The sequence below is a fragment of the Globicephala melas genome, chromosome 3, assembly GCF_963455315.2.
Source record: "Globicephala melas chromosome 3, mGloMel1.2, whole genome shotgun sequence".
NCBI lineage: Eukaryota > Metazoa > Chordata > Mammalia > Artiodactyla > Delphinidae > Globicephala > Globicephala melas.
Window position 1 is genome coordinate 79454473 of NC_083316.1, and position 21332 is coordinate 79475804.

At 42.1% G+C, this 21332-nt stretch overlaps 1 protein-coding gene and 1 long non-coding RNA gene across 7 annotated transcripts in view; one reads left to right on the forward strand and one right to left on the reverse strand.

Moving 5' to 3' along the window:
* LOC132597086 (uncharacterized) overlaps positions 1-15691 on the reverse strand; it is a 28465-nt gene extending 12774 nt beyond the window's left edge. Inside the window, exons 1-2 of the long non-coding RNA XR_009563439.1 lie at positions 15544-15691; positions 11356-11417 (exon numbers count right to left, since the gene is read on the reverse strand). This is a non-coding gene — a long non-coding RNA (uncharacterized lncRNA). The remainder of the gene's footprint in view (positions 1-11355; positions 11418-15543) is intronic.
* The window catches only part of RGMB (repulsive guidance molecule BMP co-receptor b), a 46228-nt gene continuing 39219 nt past the window's right edge, over positions 14324-21332 (forward strand). For 5 of the 6 annotated variants that reach the window (XM_060296044.1, XM_060296045.1, XM_060296046.1 and 2 more), the window contains exons 1-3: positions 14480-14612; positions 15576-15651; positions 18861-19126. In XM_060296044.1, coding sequence (XP_060152027.1) covers positions 15647-15651; positions 18861-19126 — 271 coding nt within the window. In that variant the 5' untranslated portion in view covers positions 14480-14612; positions 15576-15646. Of the gene's footprint in view, positions 14613-15575; positions 15652-18860; positions 19127-21332 lie in introns of all 6 variants that reach the window. The other variant, XM_060296048.1, reaches the window with a different exon arrangement.

Here is a 21332-nt window from a genome sequence, read left to right on the forward strand (position 1 = left end):
TTTTGTGCCAGTACCATATTGTCTTCATTACCGTAGATTTGTAGTATAGTCTGAAGTCAGGGAGTCTGATTCCTCCAGCTCCATTTTTTTCCCTCAAGACTGCTTTGGCTATTCGGGGTCTTCTGTGTCTCCATACAAATTTTAAGATTTTTTGCTCTAGTTCTGTAAAAAATGCCACTGGTGATTTGATAGGGATTGCATTGAATCTGTAGATTGCTTTGGGCAGTATACTCATTTTCACAATATTGATTCTTCCAATCCAAGAACATGGTATATCTCTCCATCTGTTGGTATCATCTTTAATTTCTTTCATCAGTGTCTTATAGTTTTCTGCATACAGGTCTTTTGTCTCCCTAGGTAGATTTATTCCTAGGTATTTTATTCTTTTTGTTGCAATGGTAAATAGAAGTGTTTCCTTAATTTCTCTTTCAGATTTTTCATCATTAGTGTATAGGAATGCAAGAGATTTCTGTGCATTAATTTTGTATCCTGCAACTTTACCGAATTCATTGATTAGCTCTAGTAGTTTTCTGGTGGCATCTTTAGGATTCTCTATGTATAGTATAATGTCATCTGCAAACAGTGACAGTTTTCCTTCTTCTTTTCCAATTTGTATTCCTTTTATTTCTTTTTCTTCTCTGATTGCCATGGCTAGGACTTGCAAAACTATGTTGAATAATAGTGGTGAGAGTGGACATCCTTGTCTTGTTCCTGATCTTAGAGGAAATGCTTTCAGTTTTTCACCATTGAGAATAATGTTTTCTGTGGGTTTGTCGTATATGGCCTTTATTATGTTGAGGTAGGTTCCCTCTATGCCCTCTTTCTGGAGAGTTTTTATCATACATGGGTGTTGAATTTTGTCAAAAGCTTTTTCTAGATTTTTGAGATGATCATATGGTTTTTAATCCTTCAATTTGTTAATATGGTGTATCACATTGATTGATTTGCGTATATTGAAGAATCCTTGCATCCCTGGGATAAATCCCACTTGATCATGGTGTATGATCCTTTTAATGTGTTGTTGGATTCTGTTTGCTAGTATTTTGTTGAGGATTTTTGCATCTATATTCATCAGTGATATTGGTCTGTAATTTTCTTTTTTTGTAGTATCTTTGTCTGGTTTTGGTATCAGGGTTATGGTGGCCTCATAGAATGAGTTTCAGAGTGTTCCTTCCTCTGCAATATTTTGGAAGAGTGTGAGAAGGATGGGTGTTAGCTCTTCTCTAAATGTTTGATAGAATTCACCTGTGAAGCCATCTGGTCCTGGACTTCCTTCATTGGAAGATTTTTAATCACAGTTTCAATTTCATTACTTGTGATTGGTCTGTTCATATTTTCTATTTCTTCCTGGTTCAGTCTTGGAAGGTTATACCTTTCTAAGAATTTGTCCATTTCTTCTAGGTTGTCCATTTTATTAGCATAGAGTTGCTTGTAGTAGTCTCTTAGGAGGCTTTGTATTTCTGTGGTGTCTGTTGTAACTTCTCCTTTTTCATTTCTAATTTTATTGATTTGGGTCCTCTCCCTCTTTTTCTTGATGAGTCTGGCTAATGGTGTATGCATTTTGTTTATCTTCTCAAAGAACCAGCTTTTAGTTTTATTGATCAATTTATTGATGTCATTTATTTCTGCTCTGACCTTTATGATTTCTTTCCTTCTGCTAACTTTGGGTTTTGTTTGTTCTTCTTTCTCTGGTTCCTTTAGGTGTAAGGTTAGATTGTCTATTTGAGATTTTTGTTGTTTCTTGAGGTAGGCTTGTATAGCTATAAACTTCCCTCTTAGAACTGCTTTTGCTGCATCCCACAGGTTTTGGACCATCGTGTTTTCATTGTCATTTGTCTCTAGGTATTTTTTAATTTCCTCTTTGATTTCTTCAGTGATCTCTTGGTTATTTAGTAATGTAGTGTTTAGCCTCCATGTTTTTGTGTTTTTTACATTTTTTACCCTGTAATTCATTTCTAATCTCATAGCGTTGTGGTCAGTAAAGATGCTTGATATGATTTCAATTTTCTTAAATTTACTGAGGCTTGATTTGTGACCCAAGATGTGATCTATCCTGGAGAATGTTCCATGCACATTTGAGAAGAAAGTGTAATTTGCTGTTTTTGGATGGAATGGCCTATAAATATCAATTAAATCTATCTGGTCTATTGTGTCATTTAAAGCTTCTGTTTCTTTATTTATTTTCATTTTGGATGATCTGTCCATTGGTGTACATGAGGTGTTAAAGTCCCCCACTATTATTGTGTTACTGTCGATTTCCTCTTTTTTTTTTTTTTGCGGTACACGGGCCTCTCACTGCTGTGGCCTCTCCCATTGTGGAGCACAGGCTCTGGACGCGCAGGCTCAGTGGCCATGGCTCACGGGCCCAGCTGCTCTGCGGCATGTGGGATCTTCCCGGACCGGGGCACGAACGCATGTCCCCTGCATCAGCAGGTGGACTCTCAACCACTGCACCACCAGGGAAGCCCGATTTCCCCTTTTATAGCTGTTAGCAGTTGCCTTATGTATTGAGGTGCTCCTGTGTTGGGTGCATATATATTTATAATTGTTATATCTTCTTCTTGGATTAATCCCTTGATCATTATGTAGTGTCCTTCCTTGTCTCTTGTAACATTCTTTATTTTAAAGTCTATTTTATCTGATATGAGTATTGCTACTCCAGCTTTCTTTTGATTTCATTTGCATGGAATAACTTTTTCCATCCTCTCACCTTCAGTCTGTATGTGTCCCTAGGTCTGAAGTGGGTCTCTTGTAGACAGCATATATATGGGTCTTGTTTTTGTATCCATTCAGCAAGCCTGTGTCTTTCGGTTGGAGCATTTAATCCATTCACGTTTAAGGTAATTATCGACATGTATGTTCCTATGACCATTTTCTTAATTGTTTTGGGTTTGTTTTTGTAGGTCCTTTTCTTCTCTAGTGTTTCCCACTTAGAGAAGTTCCTTTAGCATTTGTTGTGGAGCTGGTTTGGTGGTGCTGAGTTCTCTTAGCTTTTGCTTGTGTGTTAAGATTTTGATTTCTCCATCAAATCTGAATGAGATCCTTGCTGGGTAGAGTAATCTTGGTTGTAGCGTCTTCCCTTTCATCACTTTAAGTATATCATGCCACTGCCTTCTGGCTTGTAGAGTTTCTGCTGAGAAATCAGCTGTTAACCTTATGGGAGTTCCCTTGTATGTTATTTGTCATTTTTCCCTTGCTGCTTCCAATAATTTTTCTTTGTCTTTAATTTTTGCCAATTTGATTACTATGTGTCTCGGTATGTTTCTCCTTGGGTTTATCCTGTATGGCACTCGCTGCACTTCCTGGACTTGGGTGGCTATTTATTTTCCCATGTCAGGGAAGTTTTCGACTATAATCTCCTCAAATATTTTCTCGGGTCCTTTCCCTCTGTCTTCTCCTTCTGAGACCCCTCTAATGCGAATGTTGTTGTGTTTAATGTTGTCCCAGAGGTCTCTTAGGCTGTCTTCATATCTTTTCATTCGTTTTTCTTCATTCTGTTTAGCAGCAGTGAATTCCACCATTCTGTCTTCCAGGTCACTTATCCATTCTTCTGCCTCAGTTATTCTGCTATTGATTCCTTCTAGTGTAGTTTTCATTTCAGTTATTGTATTGTTCATCTCTGTTTGTTTGTTCTTTGATTCTTCTAGGTCTTTGTTAAACATTTCTTGCATCTTCTTGATCTTTACGTCCATTCTTTTTTTGAGGTCCTGGATCATCTTCACTGTCATTATTCTGAATTCTTTTTCTGGAAGGTTGCCTATCTCCACTTCATTTAGTTGTTTTTCTGGGGTTTTATCTTGTTCCTTCATCTGGTACATAGCCCTCTGCCTTTTCATCTTGTCTATCTTTCTGTTAATGTGGTTTTCGTTCCACAGGCTGCAGGATTATAGTTCTTGCTTTTGCTGTCTGCCCTCTCTTGAGTTATTTTTAGGAAAATAAAAGAGAAAGATTGACTTGTAATGTCTGAGGCTTTTTTTTTTAAATTGAGGTATAGTTGATTTACAATGTTGTGTTAGTTTCTGCTGTACAGCAAAGTGATTCAGCTTTACCTATGTATATATTCTTTTTTACATTCTTTACCATTATGGTTTATCACAGGATGTTGAATATAGTTCCCTGTGCTATACAGTAGGACCTTGTTGTTTCTCCATTCGATATATAATAGTTTGCATCTGCTAATTCAAAACTCCCAATCCATCCCTCTCCCACCCCACCTCCCCCTTTGCAACCACAAGTCTGTTTTCTGTGTCTGTGAGTCTATTTCTGTTTTGAAGATAGGTTCATTTGTATCATGTTTTAAATTCCACATATAAGTGATACCATGGTATTTGTCTTTCTCTTTCTGACTTACTTCACTTAGTATGATAATCTCTAAATCAATCCATGTTGCTGCAAATAGCATTATTTCATTCTTTTTTATTGCTGAGTACTATTCCATTGTATATATGTACCACATCTTCTTTATCCATTCCTCTGTTGGTGGACATTTAGGTTGCTTCCATGTCTTGGCTATTGTAAATAGTGCTGTTATGAACATAGGGGTGTATGTACATTTTTGACTTATAGTTTTGTCTGGATTGGGATTGCTGGATCATATGGCAGCTCTATAAGAGACTTTAGAGTCATAGACGTGGGTTTGAATCCTACCTCTTCAACTTCCTTGTTTTTCCTGGGGCGGAGGGTGGGGTGAGGGGAAGGTGGGTAGCATGACTTAGTAAGTTACCTCACCTTCTATATTTCTTATCTGTACAATGCAGAAAATAATGATATCAGATTGTAAGATTGTTATGAGAATTCAGTGAGATAATAGTGAAGTTTATATTGGTTTCTGAGCTAATTTCCTATGTTAATTAATAGAATTTAGTTACAATTATTGCCTTTCTAAAGCCAAAAGCAGGTAATACAAAAGATATCCCAAGTATGGATTACTTTAAAATCAAGTCATTCTTTCCCCAAAATAAAGGGGATAGTCTAAATCAGATTCCCAAACCTGCAAACAAAGCTTGTTTATAATATTTTATAACATTTCACAAGTGCCTTTTGTCCTTGGACCAAAGTATAGTTTGTTCTCACTCTTTTAATCTTTTGTTCCTTAAATTTAACTTCTAAGATTTCTAAACTCAACATGTTCTTTCCTACCTAAATCTTCTCTATCATCACTCTTTTCTCATTCCATATACATATAATTTACTATCTACTCTTTTCTAGTCTTTTCCCCAAAAGGCCTACATTTCCTACCATTTCTCTGACTGCTTTGATCAGATTGGCTGTCCTGAATTTCATATGAAACATGAGGCACTCTAGGTGTTGGCAGGACATGTGAGAAAAATCCAGACCATTAACCTCTAACACTATAATCAAATGAACCATTTTATGTATTTTATTGTATATAGATATCAAAAAGGTTTTCATGTATCTTTAGGCAAATTTACTAAAGATAGGTATGTTTTTTCTAATTTACTGGACCTACAGGGGAAAGAACATATGATACACATAAGTAGGTGTGAATATGAAATCAATCATGACCAGTACCCTACAGTCTTTCGTGATCCATGGATCCCATCACTGAGATGTGGAATATCTGAAGTGTCAGATAAAGGAAAATTTGGTTCCAATTTCATTAAAATAATTTTAGTAATATGAAGGCTGTTAAAAACAAAAATACTGGGCTTCCCTGGTGGCACAGTGGTTGAGAGTCCGCCTGCCGATGCAGGGGACACAGGTTCGTGTCCCGGTCCGGGAAGATCCCACATGCCGCGGAGCGGCTGGGACCGTGAGCCATGGCCACTGAACCTGCGCGTCCGGAGCCTGTGCTCCGCAACGGGAGAGGCCACAACAATGAGAGGCCCATGTGCCGCAAAAAACAAAAACAAAAACAAAAATACTTATACAATAAAAAAATAATTCAGAGACTTCATCTGTTTACTGAAATGAAATAAAATTGATTATTCAAATTACATGTTTTTACATGCAGTGTGAGAATTCAGGGCTGGATACAGCAAACATCTTGATGTCAGGCAAGGAAATATTGAAGAGATTTTCACCAGGAAATCTAACAGAAATCTTAAACCTAATAAGTCCAAAACTAAACTCTTACTTTTCCTCACAGACAATATTTAACTTTACCTGAGCCCTCTGCTCCCACTCTTTTGTGTTCGAAGAAATGGCTAACCATGAAGCACCACCCTGCCCTCAAATATATCAAGATAACTCACCTCCACTCTTCCTCAAATGAATCAGATGAGAAAGATCCCTCTCCATCCTTCCTCATGACTCCCATAAGATGACCTGATGACTCCATTTTGTACCTGCCTCTCCCTCAAGGCCCCTTCCTTGTTTTTGAGATGGTCCTCATTAATGAACTTTCTCCTTACTGCAACAGACTGAATAAAATCATCTCCTTAACTGGTGCATTTTGTCTTTCCAACCTGTTCCAACTCAGCTCAGTTGATGGCATTCTATCTTGATGGTGCCTCAGGCCAAAAGCTTTAGAGGGATCCTTGACTACTCCCTAACATCTCCATCTGATCTATCAAGAAAGCCTTTTGATTCAAACATCCAAATATATCCAGAATCAAGCCACTTCTAAGCAATTCCTTTGCTACCACTATTGGTCTGACCTGCTATCGTCTCTTACACAGATTATTGAAATAACCATCCCAATGGACTCCCAGCTTCCACCTTTGCCTGGTCATAGTAAATTCTCAGCAAAACTATAGGAGTGAACTCCTAAAATTCAAATCAAGTCGTTCATCTGCTCAGAATTCTCTTAGGGTTCCCAAATTCAGTTAGACTCCTTACAATTGTCTTGAAGTTCTCTGTGATCTGGGGCCGCTTAATGTATCTAAACTCATAACTCTCCCTTGCTCACTCCATTCTGACAAAACTGGCCTCTCTTCTCGTTCTCAAAAATGCCAGGTATGCTCCTGCCTAAGAATCTTTGCACTGGCTGTTGCTTCTGCCTTGGACTCCCTTCAGATAGTTGCGTGGGTCACTCAATCAACTCCTCCAAGTCTTTGCTCAAATGTCACTTTTTCAGCCAAGCCCACCTTAACCACCCTTTTAAAAACTATACATAAAAACCAGCATTCCATATCTCGCTATCATGTTCTGTTTTTCCCAGAGCATGTTACTACTTTTAATATACTCTACAACGTCCTCATGTTTATGTTTATTTTCTGTCTCTCCTTCTAGGTGGGAGGATTTTTATGATTCATTCATTGATATATTTCTCAGTTCTTAACTCTTTTTTCTTTCACCGATATATCTCTAGTGCCTAGAAGAGTACGGGCACATAGTAGGTAGTTCAGTAAATGTTTATGGAAACAATGATTGGCTCAATAACCAACTGACTGAATGAATGAACAGTGGATAAAACAGTACTAGCTCTCTGTTAAAAGTAATAATGAGTACAGTAATGAAGTTGTGCATTGATAACTCGGATTATTTTCCAATGTGATTATATCAGACTTTTTCCACATAATTACCTCTCGTGTTCCTTCCAGGCTCTGGATTTTGTAGGAAACCACTAATATTATTGTGTACCTGGCACCATGGACACCACTCATGCATTTCCATAGTCGCACAGCCCTTACTAAGGAAATGGCACGAGCTACGTTGTGAAACAGGCACGATTATATCCATAAGATAATTCTGCTTGTGAATTCCCTAGAAACGTATAGGCATCCCATTGAAAGAGTGTGCGTCAAACCTGTACTCCTGTGATCAAGCCATAGGCTACTGGACATTTAATCAAGTGAAGAAAGTTCATTCAAGTCTTGACAAAAGCTATATAGAGCGGCAGAGTATGAGTTGAGAAAATCTTTGGCTCTCTGCACTACTGAGGAGAGATTCTTGATTGGGCTAGAAGAGGACTACATTTTTAATTTTAAATTTCTAAAAGTAATTCTTAATGTTTTTTCCCAATTAGTTCACCTTTTAATTCTCCTATTAATTACACTCATTTTATTCGTCAGGGGCGCAAAAACTTTATGATGAATCTCTGTGCATTCTAACGCCAGGACTGTCCATAAATAACATAGAGCGATGAAGTCTAATGGAAAAAAACTGTACTTTAGAATCAGAAAAACTTGGTTCAAATCCTGTACCACCCACTTATTATGTATCTTTGGGCAGGTTTTTCAATCTTTTGATCTGAATTTCCTCATCTACAAAATGAGAACAATCTGTGCTTCAGAGAGAGGTTATGAGAGTGCACTTAGAGCCCAACCAGTCCCACCTACGTCGGAGTCAGACACAAGGTGTCACTCCTAATAGTAATTAAATAAATGCTTCTTCTGTTTCTTACCTTCCTGAGGTTTGGGAACAACCAAGAAATCTCCCTCATTCAAGTGCCAAAGAAGTCTGCCTTAGATTGCTAAAAATTCTCCCAGGTAAAATACTTTTTGCCATAGTTTTTTCCATTCCTTGAACACTGAAAGATTGTTCATACCTTGAGACCCTGACCTCTGCCTAGAACCCTTTCCCCCATATTATTACAGGCCTTTCCATGATATCTCAGAAAGCCCTTTCCATTAATGGTGACTCCTTCTCACCCTTGTTGCTAACATGCACCCTGTTCCTTAAACTCTATAGCATTATTAAAGTTATTTTGTTTATTGATTTGTTTACCTGTTTATTTTCCCACCATCCGAATGTACATTCTTCAGAGCCTTGTCTGAATTATTTTCAGCAGTATCCCCGGGATCTAGAGGATTGCCAGGCTCACTGGGGTGCTCAAAAATCATTTGCTTAATCGAAGGATTAAAAGAAAGGAATTATATTTGTGCATGATCCTTTCTGTAACAAGGAGTACGTATCCTGGATGCTGATTGTTTACTGGGGCGTCTGGAGGGGGGGTATATCCCCCATCTCCCTTGTGGCACCCCTACCAGGGGGCAGGGGAAAGGGAAACTTCATCTATTTCACATAGATCCCTGCACCAGTCATGCATTCCTCACATTCTTAGTTGATGGACAGTCCCAGCTGGGACAGCTGAAGAGCACATTAACAACTCAACAGCAAGAGCCTGACCTCTGAGAATCCTTTCCTACTCTTGTGAAATAAGCCCCACTCCTGAATTCAGCCAGATTTATTTCACTAAAACATCTGATGAACATGCACTGTTTTCATCCCTGGGTTCATTCTCAGGCTCCAATCTAACCTTACTTCTGGCACAAACACTGCCTGAGTCTCTTTGTGTGGCTTAGACAACTTGAAAGGATGGCATGATGAAATATGAGAAAAAAAGAAGAAAAAGGAAAATACTTATTATTTTTGTATTTGTGATTATTTGAACACATTTGGTCCCATTATTTTTTCAATTTATTAAGTTGAATTAAAATATATCTCCTTGAAATTTTCTCTGATATTGGTAGGTATAAACATAACATTCATATATTAGAACACACTTAGTTTTTTTATTATTTAAACTCTTAATTGGTAATATTGGCTATTAGAATTGAGGTTATCCAATTTCCCAAATGTCATAGATTTCATGACATTTTAAGGATTTTGGCATATTCCATTCTGTCATATTTTTATAATGTTCTTGCCACTCTGTATACAGGTGAGTGTGGGAATAGAGACTTCATCTCTAAAAGAAGTTATGAATTACCATGGTAGGTCTAAATTGGTTCACAGAAGAGTAACTTTACAATTTTTTACCTCTCTTAAAAGGTTCTTTTCCAGCTTCTTGAAGTTTATCTTTTATAGAGCAAATGTAATGTAAAAGAAAGTGAATATTTGGGGGATATATATTTTGCCTCTTAAGATTTATAGTACAATAAACAAATGGGACCTAATTAAACCTAAAAACTTTTGCACAGCAAAGGAAACAATCAACAAAATGAAAAGACAACCTACTGAATGGGAGAAAATATTTGCAAATGATATGACTGATAAGGGGTTAATATCCAACATATATAAACAGCTCATACAACTCAACATCAAAAAACAAAACAAAACAAACAACCTGATTAAAAATGGGCAGAACCGAATAGACATTTTTCCAAAGAGGAAACGCAGATGGCCAATAGGCACATGAAAAGATGCTCAACGTCACTAATCATCAGAGAAATGCAAATCAAAACCACAATGAGATATCACTTCACACCTGACAGAATGGCTATCATCAAAAAGAACACAAATAACAAATGTTGGCAAGGGTGTGGAGAAAAGGGAATTCTCGTACACTGTTGGTGGGAATGTAAATTAGTGCAGCCACTGTGGAAAACAGTATGGAGGTTTCTCAAAAAACTAAAAATAGAACTACCATATGACTCAGCAATTCCACTGCTGAGTACAGATCCAAAAAACAAACAAAAACACGAATTCAAAAAGATACATGCACCCCTATGCTTATAGTGGCATTATTTACAATAGCCAAGATATGGAAGCAACGTAAGTGTCCATCAATAAACGAATGGATAAAGAAGAGGTGGTATATACATACAGTGGAATACTACTCAGCCATAAACAAGAAAACAATTTTGCTATTTGCAGCAACATAGATGGACTTGGAGGGCATTATGCTAAGTGAAATAAGTCAAAGAAAGACAAATGTTATATAGAACAAAAAAGAAGCAGACTCACAGATATAGAGAACAAACTAGTGGTTACTAGTGGGGAAGGGAGGAGTGGCAATATGGGGTGGGGGAGTGGGATGTACAAATTATTGGGTATAAGACAGGCTCAAGGATATATTGTACAAGATGAGAAATATAGCCAAGATTTTGTAATAACTGTAAGTGGAAAATAACCTTTAAAATTGTATAAAAATTTTTTTTAATGTTAAAGACATATTACAAGATCTAGAAAATTTGTGTGTGTGTGGGTGTGTTTAATGACTACAACTGAAAAAAATCTACAAATACAGTAGGGAAAAGGTCAGTCCCTGCTGTTCCATGTTCTACTATCTTACACTGTACTGGATGGCTAAACGATTCATGACAAGAGCTTTTCTAATAGCAAGCCCACAAAAAATTGTAGCTTTTTCCCTAGAACGTCAAGGAGATTATTGTCTACTTTCTTTTTATCACATATGTTTTCAGGAATATTTATTAATTTAATACACATTCATTTATCTACTTTATTGTATATGTATGTAGGAATACTTTAGAATTGCAGGGTTTCTCTAAAAAATCAGGCTTTCTTTGCTGATAGAATGTAATAGTTTTCATCTTCTGAAGGATTTAAAAAAAATTTTTCTTTGTTCATTAGCTATGTGTCCAGGGGTTTCATTTTAAAATTTACAATTTACCAGAATTCTTTACTTCAACCATCACATGAGCTGATGGTTCAAGACAGCTGTCTTACATCTTTGTATAGAGGGAAAAAAGCAAAGCAAATTCTCACCCTTTTACAGATAGAAGTAGGTCTTAGATCCTTTATGTTTTCACTCAATTTAAACACTGATCCTGTAAAATAAAAAAGATCTTGATGAACTTCAGTAACATTTAACTAAATTAATCACATGTAGAAAGTGTAACAGCATTTTCTCCCAGCATTATTTTATATATGTTCTATTCCTTACCAATCTTATTATTGGTGCTACTAACATTTAAAATAGTGTAATTTATTAGCAATAATAATAATTCTCAAACATTATGAGTAAATAAAGGATATTAAATTGAGCATTAACCTGAAACTAGAAAAGAAGTACAACACATGCAATAAAAAGGAAAACAAATACTGAAAAATGGATTCATTTGGTGCTTGATCATTGAGATGACTCTTCCAATTTGCAAAAGGAAAAACTTAGAAATATCAAAAGTAAGCAAACTATGACCTTGACAACTGGAGAGTTGAATGTATACATTAACCGAACATTTTAAAAGCTGAAGTTCTATCACGTTTAAGTGGAAATTCAGAGGATGGTGCAAATACACATTGAATCATTAGAAAGTTTCTTTACAGTCAGTAGAGAAATGCTAAGTCAAACAATGAAGGTGACTTTTTTGTCCCTTTCTATTCCCGTCTTTGGTTTATTTTGGTTGGTATGAGAAAAAAAAAAGATTAAAATGAAATAAGAGAAAAAAGTTATGGAGCATTGAGCAAGATAAAGAATTTTGGGAGGAAAAAATAAGCCATGTTCTTTTACTAGTGGAACATACAGTGTCTAATAAGAAATATAACTGTTTTTAGCATATATGAATGGGACAGTTATGAGGGTGGGTGTGATTGATACAAGTGAAAGCAACAGAATTTTAAAAAGCTAAAAATGTTTCTCCACCACTATTGTTTAAACAATAACTTATATTCCCCAATGAAAGTGTACTTAAGAATTCTCTTTAATATATAACTTTTTAAGTGTGCATTGCTATGAAAGCTAAGCAATTCTAAAATTCTTTTGATAAAACTGAAGAAGCAAGAGATTTGTAGTTTGAAAATTAGCACTTCATTATGAAATTTCACCTTTTTTTGTCTTGGTTTCAGAAAAGATTCCACACAAAACAGTCAAGGTTGTCCAGAGGGAGAACTAAGGCTAAAGATTCCAAAGTGAATAGTGAATTGAAAATTCTGGAAAGTATGAGGCTAAGGAAAAATTTAGTGTATTGATTTGATGAATGCATTTACATGAAGACTGACAACATTTGATGAATGCATTTACATGATGATTGACAATACAAATTCCACTGACCAATATTTATGGGAAGGGGGTGGGGAAGGGGATTCTGGCAGCTTCTGCCTACTATTTATGTGCTGTCCAAAGCCAGCTTTAGCAGGGGAGTGTTGAAGGACTGGGACTGCATTAGAAAACGTCCTCTGGGCTGGCTCTCTGGTCTTGCTTTGAACTCTTGTTCATCATTATTTTATGTGGCAGCTTGTCTTTGTGTTGGTGGAAGGAAAAAGAAAAACACAGGAGACTTGCCTTTACGTTCTAAATTAAAGCTCTGCTCTGCTGCTCTGCTGATTGCTGGAGTGGCTTTTCAAAGGCAAGCAAGTGAGGACATTAAAATTCCTTGTTTCTGTGGACCAGGAGCTGAGGGTTATTATTTTTTTAATTCTCAATAGCAAAAAGAGCATTTTTCAGTGTATCTTACATTTACCGTGACACATCCCCAGTATTTTTTTTTTCTCAATTTGATTGGCATTTGGAGAAGATAAAGCAAGGTGGGTAAACGCTTCAAAGGGGAAAAGGGAACCTACAGAGAGGGTGCGAAGAGACGTCTCTCGTCATAGGATTTCAGAACCAGAAGGAACCCGGCCATTGCCCCTAACACACCCATTTTGATAGTGACCCAAGGTCCAAAGACATCAGTTGCCTAAGACTACTATTCAGAAAGTTCTTCCTGGACCCTCCTCACTAGATTCCCACTCCTCCCTGTTTACCCTGCCCTATGCTGCCTCTAGCGTTAGACCGAGAGCAGAAGGTGAAGAAAAGCTAGAGAGGGTCGGAGAAACTCCTAAGGAGGCAAAAAGTGAAATACCTAGGTCAAGACACTTGAATATTTATTTGCCTGGACAAAGAGAAGCAGCCAGCTCACCCCAGGCCTTGCACAGAACAGTAGCTACTGCTGAATACCTGTGATGCTCATTTTCAACTTTGGAAGATCAGCTAGTCCCTTCCCTCTCGCCCTGCATACATTCTACTCTTACCCAAGTGATTCTTTCCTTGAACATTGCGTGGGCTTGTTCTTAATAACACACTTCCTCACCTGTGTCTTAGATGTCTCTCTCAACCCTCTCTCCCCAAATCGTTATTTTGTAATTCCCAAATCGTTATCCTGGGTTTTCTTAAGCTGCAAACTCAAGCCACATTTAGATGGACAGGAAAGGTCTTTGGATTCCTTATTTCAGCGAAAATCCAGAGGACCACTACTGCCCCCCTCCCCCAGTTTAGACATACTAGGAAGACACTCAAAGATCATTTATGCAAAGGAAGGAATGCATTTTGTGGCCGCTGGTGGACAGCTAGAGAAAGCGGTAGAAGGGGGGACAAGGGACCGCACCTGTGCCTGTGCCGAAGCGCAGAGCAGGAACAACCTGCACACGTTCACTGCCGCCCTGCCCCGGCGAAGGCTGGCACACTCACCAAGCGGCAATGCGCTGGTGCTGCGGGTGGGCAAAAGCAATGCAGCCGGTCTGGAGGGCGGCGCGGAGGGTGGCGCTGGCAGCGTGAAAGGCTCTTTGTGCAGGCCTTAGGGGTGGAGGTGTACGTGCGAGAGGCGCCAGCAGAGCGGGAGCCGGGGGCTGGGGTTCTGGGACACCGCTACCTGCCACTCCGCAGCCGCGCTGGAAAGATCCGGGATGTGCCGGCAGGGGGAGATGTGGAGGGGTGGGGTGGAGGCCCCTGGGTTTGGTCTTTGATTCCGGAGGGAAGAGAGAGCAGCTTGGAGAAAGCAAGACGGAATCGAGGGGTTTGCCTCACGCCCCCTCCCCGAGGTAGCGGAGACGTCGCGGCAGCCGCTTGCCGGGCGCTCACGCAGCAGTCGGGGAACAGGGACAGCAGCCCCCGAGCCGGAACCTCCCTCCTGCCTCGGGTTACCGCCGCCCCGACCTGGGGAAGAGAAGCGGCCGCCGCGCTGCCTCCCTCAGCGCCCCGGCCGCGTGGCTTGCCGCTTATTTTCCCAGCTGGCAAGCGTCGCGCTGCAGACAAGGGAATGCCTGTGGTGAGTTGTTTTTGTTGAAGTTTGCGGTGGGCCAGAGGGACGTGAGGGGTGAGCGGCAGGCAGCGGCCGGGACTATTTTGTTTAGGTCTCCGTCCACCTGTGTGGTATAAATCTGCCAGCCTCGGGGCGGCGAGAACCAGGGTGAGAAAACCCCAGCCCTCCAAAAGGCCCCTTCTTGCCCCTTGTAGACCTAGAACCACCTTTGCTTCTCCACTTTTGGAATCGGCTGGATCCTAGCTAACACTACCCCCACGCCCCTGATCAGTGCTTCCCGCCCCCGCTGCGAACAGGGCTGGCGTTCCAAAGGGGAGTCAGCGCCCACTCCCCGGGGACAGCTTGCTATTGAAGTTCCTCCCGGGTACCCTCCCCCGTTCCTTGAGGATAGGGGAGCTGAGGACTTGATACGAGGGGCTCTTGTGAAATTAGTGGGAACTTGTTTGGGCTGCTTCCGGCATGAAGTCGGTTCAGGGGTGTCGGGTCAGCCCATTAGTACAAACTGGGATTTGGGTTGGCCAGAGTTTCCCAGCCTGCAGGCTGGGGGGAAGTAAGCGGTTGGCTCCCTGCGGAGCTCAGAGGAACCCCCGGGGCTGATGGCAGTCGCGGCAGCGGCTGCGTTTGCCTGGAAGAAAAGCTTAAATACATTAGCGAGCTGGTAAAGCTTTTAAGGCCTTCTCGGGAATGAGTGGCTGGGTAATGAGAGGTTAATTTTGTTTGGAAGGGAAGGCTGCGCTGGTTTCCTGAGATAAATGGACAGGAAGCGCATTACCTCCGCGCGCTGGCAAGCGACTCCAAAATGCTTTTTGCACCTGCCGCTTTGAGCGGTGCGAGCCGCGGCTGAGCCCGAAGGGATCGCGGGGGCCGGTTGTATACGCTCGGGTGATGAGCCCCACGCACGCCCCAGGCCCTCTCCTTCCGGGGGCGCAGCGCTTACCCCTGGCTCTGGGACTCTCCTCTCACATCCAGGTCCTGCGTGTTCCGGAGCTCAGGGATCCCCTGATCCCGCCAAGCCCCCTCCAGGAACGGAAGGGTTAAGAATGATGTAAGTACAATATGCAAGCTGCTTGCCGCTGGGCTGTCGGACTCCGGGCTCCTTCACCCCTGACTTGCGTAGGGTGGACTGGGGAACAGCAGGGGAGCCTTTACTCTAAAATGGGTTGCACAAATCGCAACCCCGGGTCTGATTCCTGGCTCCTCTGCCCCCGGTGATCTGTTAGAGACCTCGTGTTAGATTTCTGGAAATGGAGATTCTGTATATTAACAGGGGGACAGTTAAGACATCATGTAAAGGTTCAGGATAAGAAACCACATCTTGTTTAGAATCCATTAATGTTGCTGGCATGTGTTTTAATTCTACCCATTTTGCACGGATGCTTTGCTGTGTCCCCTAATTATACTGTTCCAGTCTCATCTTTTTTTTCCTGAAAACAAAGACGCAGGAGGAAAGAGTACAAGTGGCAAGAAACAGGGTGGATTTGTGAGTTGTGCAAGCTGTCACTTCACGATTTTTTTTCTGATTAAAATGTAAAAACTTTTATAAGTCATCGATTTTATGTTTGTGTTCTAGCTCCCTCCCCAGATTTTTCTTTGTAGAGTCTTAAAATCCTCCTTAACTTGTAGCATACTAGCTGCGGGAGTGGATGCGCTGTAAGTGACCATTCACTACGCTCTTGCTTCCCAAGCTGATTCGGGATCTTACTAACAGTCCGAATTTACCCCGCCAATGTGTCAACTAGACTAATGTCTTGAAAATAGGAACCACCTTGTGGTTTAATTGTGAAAATTAACATTTTCCTCTAGCAGGCTGAACACTTATGCAGCAATAAAAAGTGAATTGTTAGGCGTATAAATATTAAGCTTGTCAAATTTTACAACAGAGGAGCAGTAAAGTGCCTTAGAAAAAATGAAGTTTTTCCTCTAAAGAACAACAGCTCCATTTCAGGACACCAGGATTTGCAGTGACTCGAGGGTGCCCTCTGTTGATAAAATCTAGAGCATCCGTGTACTTAAGGAGCAGGATGTAGGAGGGAGAAGAGGAAAGGCGGGGAAATCATAGAAAATCAGGAGTGAAAAGACTCAAACTAAACTGAATTTGATCCTTAACTCTTGGTTATATGTTTTAAAGTATGGTCAATAAAGTAGGATGCTTCTTTCATAGGGGTCGAATTAAATCTTGGGTTAAGGAAGAAGAAACATCTTACTGTTAGTCTTTGCTAGCAAAATACTTTGAAAGATAGTGTTCACATTTGATTACTATTTAAAAGACACTTACCAGTATTTCATTAACTTGATTTCATTTGTAATATGTAGTAATTGTAAGAGAGTAAAATTTTGATTTACAACACAGTATCATCTAAAAATCATATCAGATAACTCCCCCCAAAATGTCATTTCTCCAGGCAACTCTGAAGCTACTATTAAGCATATTATAGATACACACAAGGTTTGGATTATATCTTGGGCAGTGAAAGGTGTGTTTACCACTTGAGTCATCATAGTACGTAATAAGTAAGTAATGAAAAGTTGCAGTAAAAATAGATAGGCATCCTTCATTAGGGACCTAGTGGTTTGTATAATTCAGAATGCGTCTAATGAGTAAGCTGGAGCGTTGGAAGGTTTGTCCTCAATTATTCTGGTCCATTGATTAGCACTTTTTAACATGTTGGAATATTAACGTGTCCGTGGTTGATACGAAATTCCTAATTAGAGATTCTAAGTAATGTAGCAGGTAGGGTTGCAGACTGTGACTTGGATATCAGTGAATTTAAAACGGCAGCCCTTTGCCGTTTGGAGAAGGGCAAAGACAAGGGCAGTACGAAGTGGCTCCCGGCCTTTGAGGCCATTCTTGAGATTAGATACCACTTCACACCTACTCATAACAAATTAGAACCTATCATCAATCTCACAACATGCTTTCCTGTATCTCCACTGGCAACCTCTTTTCTGGCAGACAATTGGTTTTCCCTCATTTTGGGATCCATTCAGTCGCAAAAGTAGAAACCGACCTGCCATTGGGTTAATTTGCTAATAGACGATGAAAATTTGTGGAAAAGCCACTGAGCAACAAGAAATCATGGCATAATTATTCTATACTGCATTAAAAACTTACTATCCTCATTAATCTAATTACACTGTAGCCGAACACGTTGAAGTTCGCCCGCTCTCAGACCCCTCCCCGCAGCTTTCAGGAAGGGAAATGTCAAAGGAACAAGAACACCGGAGCCTCGCACAGCTGCCAGCGAACTCCGTCGGGAGCTGGCGGGTACCTTCCCAGCCTATCCGATTTGTTCCGGACCGTGGGTCACATTCGGATTTCCAACGCGACTGGGTGCTAGCTTTACCAAAAGTCCGCAACAGGCTAAGAACGCGGTTCCGCAGATGTGATTGGCTGCGAAGGGACCTGCCGCAAGGCTCTGGGTAAAAGCGTCCGCTTCCTCCAAGGAGCCGTAGCCGTAGCTGGAGCTGGAGGGACAGAGTGAGGGTGATGAAAAAGAAATTTTTAATAAAAGTCATGGAGGGAGGTTAAACCTGATCACATTAATTCAAGGAGAGGTCAAAGGCCGGTGCCTTTGTAACGACGCCAGGACAAAGTTGCTGTCGCCTGTTTCAATTGGGTGCGAGGAAACAGTAAATCGCAGAACGGGGTGGAGGGAGAGCAGAGAAGGGAGCCGGAGGGAGGCTGGGCCCGGGCGCGAAGGACAGGATTCGCAGCGAGCGGACGCGGAAACCGAACTACACCGGGCAGGCAGAAAGAAGGAGGAGGCACGGAGGGGGGGGCGCTTTGGGCCCTACGAGTGGCGGGCTGGGCCCAGAGCGTCCGCCTCTCAGCCAATGGAGGTAGAGGGAGGGGCGAGGTCGGGGTGGGGACGACTCGGATTGGCGGGTGTAGGGCGGGCGGGGCGGCAGTGAGGGGCTGAGATTGATTGAGAGCTGGGCAGACGCGGAAAGATATCCTGGCCGACGGTGGCAGCTGGTTGGGGCTGCGTGCTCCTCATTTTCGTCCACACCCGAGCTCCACGCCTGGTGAGCCCACGCTGGCCGCGGCCAGGGCGCCCGCGCGCTGCAGGTCGGGCCCCTCACTCGCTCACGGTCTTTGTGTCTTCTCTCCCGCCCCTTCTCCCTCCGCCCGCCGCCGTCTCCGGCCGCCACGATGCCACTGCGCCCTGTTGCCGCCGCCGCCAACTCGCTCCGCCCGCGGCGCACTGCTCGCTGCGGCGGTGGCGGCGGCCCGTGCTCGACGCGGGCCTGAAGGAGGAAGAAGAGGAAGCGAGGCGCGTCCTCCGGCCCATGCCGCAGCCACGGCCCGGGACCCGCCACGGCGCCCGCGCCGACGCCCCCGCCGGAGCCCACGAGACCTGCATGGACGGGCATGGGCTTGAGAGCAGCATCTTCCTGCGCCGCCGCCGCCGCCCTCGCCGCTGCCGCCGGGGCTGAGCAGTGCCCCCGCCCCCGGCTCTGCCCGCCGCCCCTGGCGTTGCTGCTTCTGTTGCTGCTCAGCCTCGGGCTGCTTCACGCAGGTATGAGGCGCGCGCGCGAGGGGAGCCAGCTCTAGGGCCGAGTGCTTTGTTCCCCGACACCCCCGGTCCCGTAGGCGCTTGCCGGGGCGGAAGGCGGCGTGGCGCGACGGGAAAGGCCTCACTAGCCCCTGCCATGCACCTTAGCTGGGCTCGCGGGGCGGCGGCAGGAACACACCCACTGACCGAGCGGAGCGCCCGGGGCGCAGAGGAGAGGCCTCTTCCCCTCCCTCCCGCCTTCCCAGCCTTCTGCTCGGACCGTTGATAAATCTCCCCTCCAACAGCCACTTATCAAAGATGTAGCGGGCGGGGGCTGCGCACCCGAGACAAATGTTCCGGATGCTTTATTGCTCTCTGCATTGGTGTTTACTGAAAGTCAGGCTGGGATCAGGTTTCCGCAGCCGCCGCCGCCGCCTCGGTGGGGTGACTAGGAGCCTTGTGCTGCTTCTCTGGAGTTGGGGGTGGCGGCGAGGCGAAGAAATCGCACCAGATGGAAAGATTTTCACCAGAGCTGGAAAACCTGGGGGTTAATCTCGAAGTAACTTAAACTTTTTAAAACTGGGATTTCTTTCATATTTTCGAAAGCTGCTTTTAATTCAGCTTTCAACCTCTTTGGAAAAACTCGTGCTTTGTGGCTAGCCGCGTGTTTTCGGGTTCCAGGAGAGGCTGACAGATGTCTTGCCTTCTGGAGGTTTGGCGCTTCCCCTATGGAAGCAGCGGTGAGGAATCTGTTCTTAACGAAGTAAGCCTTCTTCGTTCTTCTTAGCGAAGATGAGCCTTTTAGCATGTTTTAACCTACTTTTCTTTTTAAAATCGTTTCATTAACACGATGTTATATGTGAGTTGCATTTCAATAAAGCTGGGGAAAAAATCTAGGACACTCTTTACTAATAAGTACCACTTCTAGGAGCAGATCTAGACAAAGAATTTTTTTTATACCAAATTGAAAGATAATTTATCTTGTATTTTGAGCACACTTAGAGCATTAGGTAAGTTTTCCTTCGCGATCTTTTTGTCCTGTATTTGTAGGACAGCAGTCACAACGCTCTGATCTGGAGAATACTGAATTTTAATGCCGCCCAACTGTACGGAGTAATTCTTATTTATTTACTAAGTCATAGCAGCAGTGTTAAAAATCCAGGAGGTCTTTTAAGTAATAGGGAAAAAATGTGGCATTTGAGGAGGCGACTTAATTTACTTTGCATAACTTTGCATTGTGATGTAACAGCTGCATTTTAACACTGTCACTTGTGGAAACAGACCGAGGTCTTAATAGTGTAAATAGCAAGTTTTACGATGATTAAGGTTTTAAATTAGTGACTTTAGAACCTTAGAAAATAAAGTCAGTTTGCTTATGGTTACATGGAAAATTTTTTATGACGTGTCAAAAAATCTGCTCAGGAGGGTTTTGTGTGAAAAAAATAAGTGTCCATAACGTCAAAGTGTAGGTTGCTTGAAATGGAAATTGAAGTGGTAGGCAGGACTGTGTCCCTCTTGACTACTTGGATATTGTTTCCTTTAGTTGCCATTGGGTCCTATAACAGGATTGGAATGTGGTCCTTGAAGATTTCTTCGCTGGCCCATGAAAGGCCTAAGAAGTTGGTTTAAAAGTTTAGAAAATTAAGGTGCCTTAGTTCAAGAACTTGGAATGTGAAACTCCTCTCAGTATCCTAATGTGCTCACGCTGAAGTCACCATTAGATTCTACCCAGAGTTGCTGTGGTGAGTGATATCTGTGGACAGCTTGTTGGAATGGAGCAGTTAATCTGGTTATAGAAAAGAGGGCTCCTTTTTGAAAGATTTCTTTGAAGAGCAGTGCTATTGAAATGCAGGGGGTGTTTCTCAGAGCAGGGAGCCTAGCCGAGTGCTCTTTACAGATGGGCTACCATATGTTTGATGCCTGGATCCATATAATTTGCCTCTGCACCCCATATGGCTCTGCATTTCACTTAATTCACTTCAGCATATCTGATTTCTTTTATTATAAACTGGTGATTGGGCTGCAGATTCACACGCGCAGTCCGGACATTGAGGAAACTGTCTTGAATGGTGAGGTCTTTATGTCTGGATCATTAATGAAAGCTATAGACCCACAAATCCCTTAGTAAGTTTCATTTACCGGAATGAAAATACTGTCACATCATAGATGATCTGATTTGAAAAATAGATCTGTAGCTGCAGATTTTGAATTCTGCCCTTGGGAAATGAAA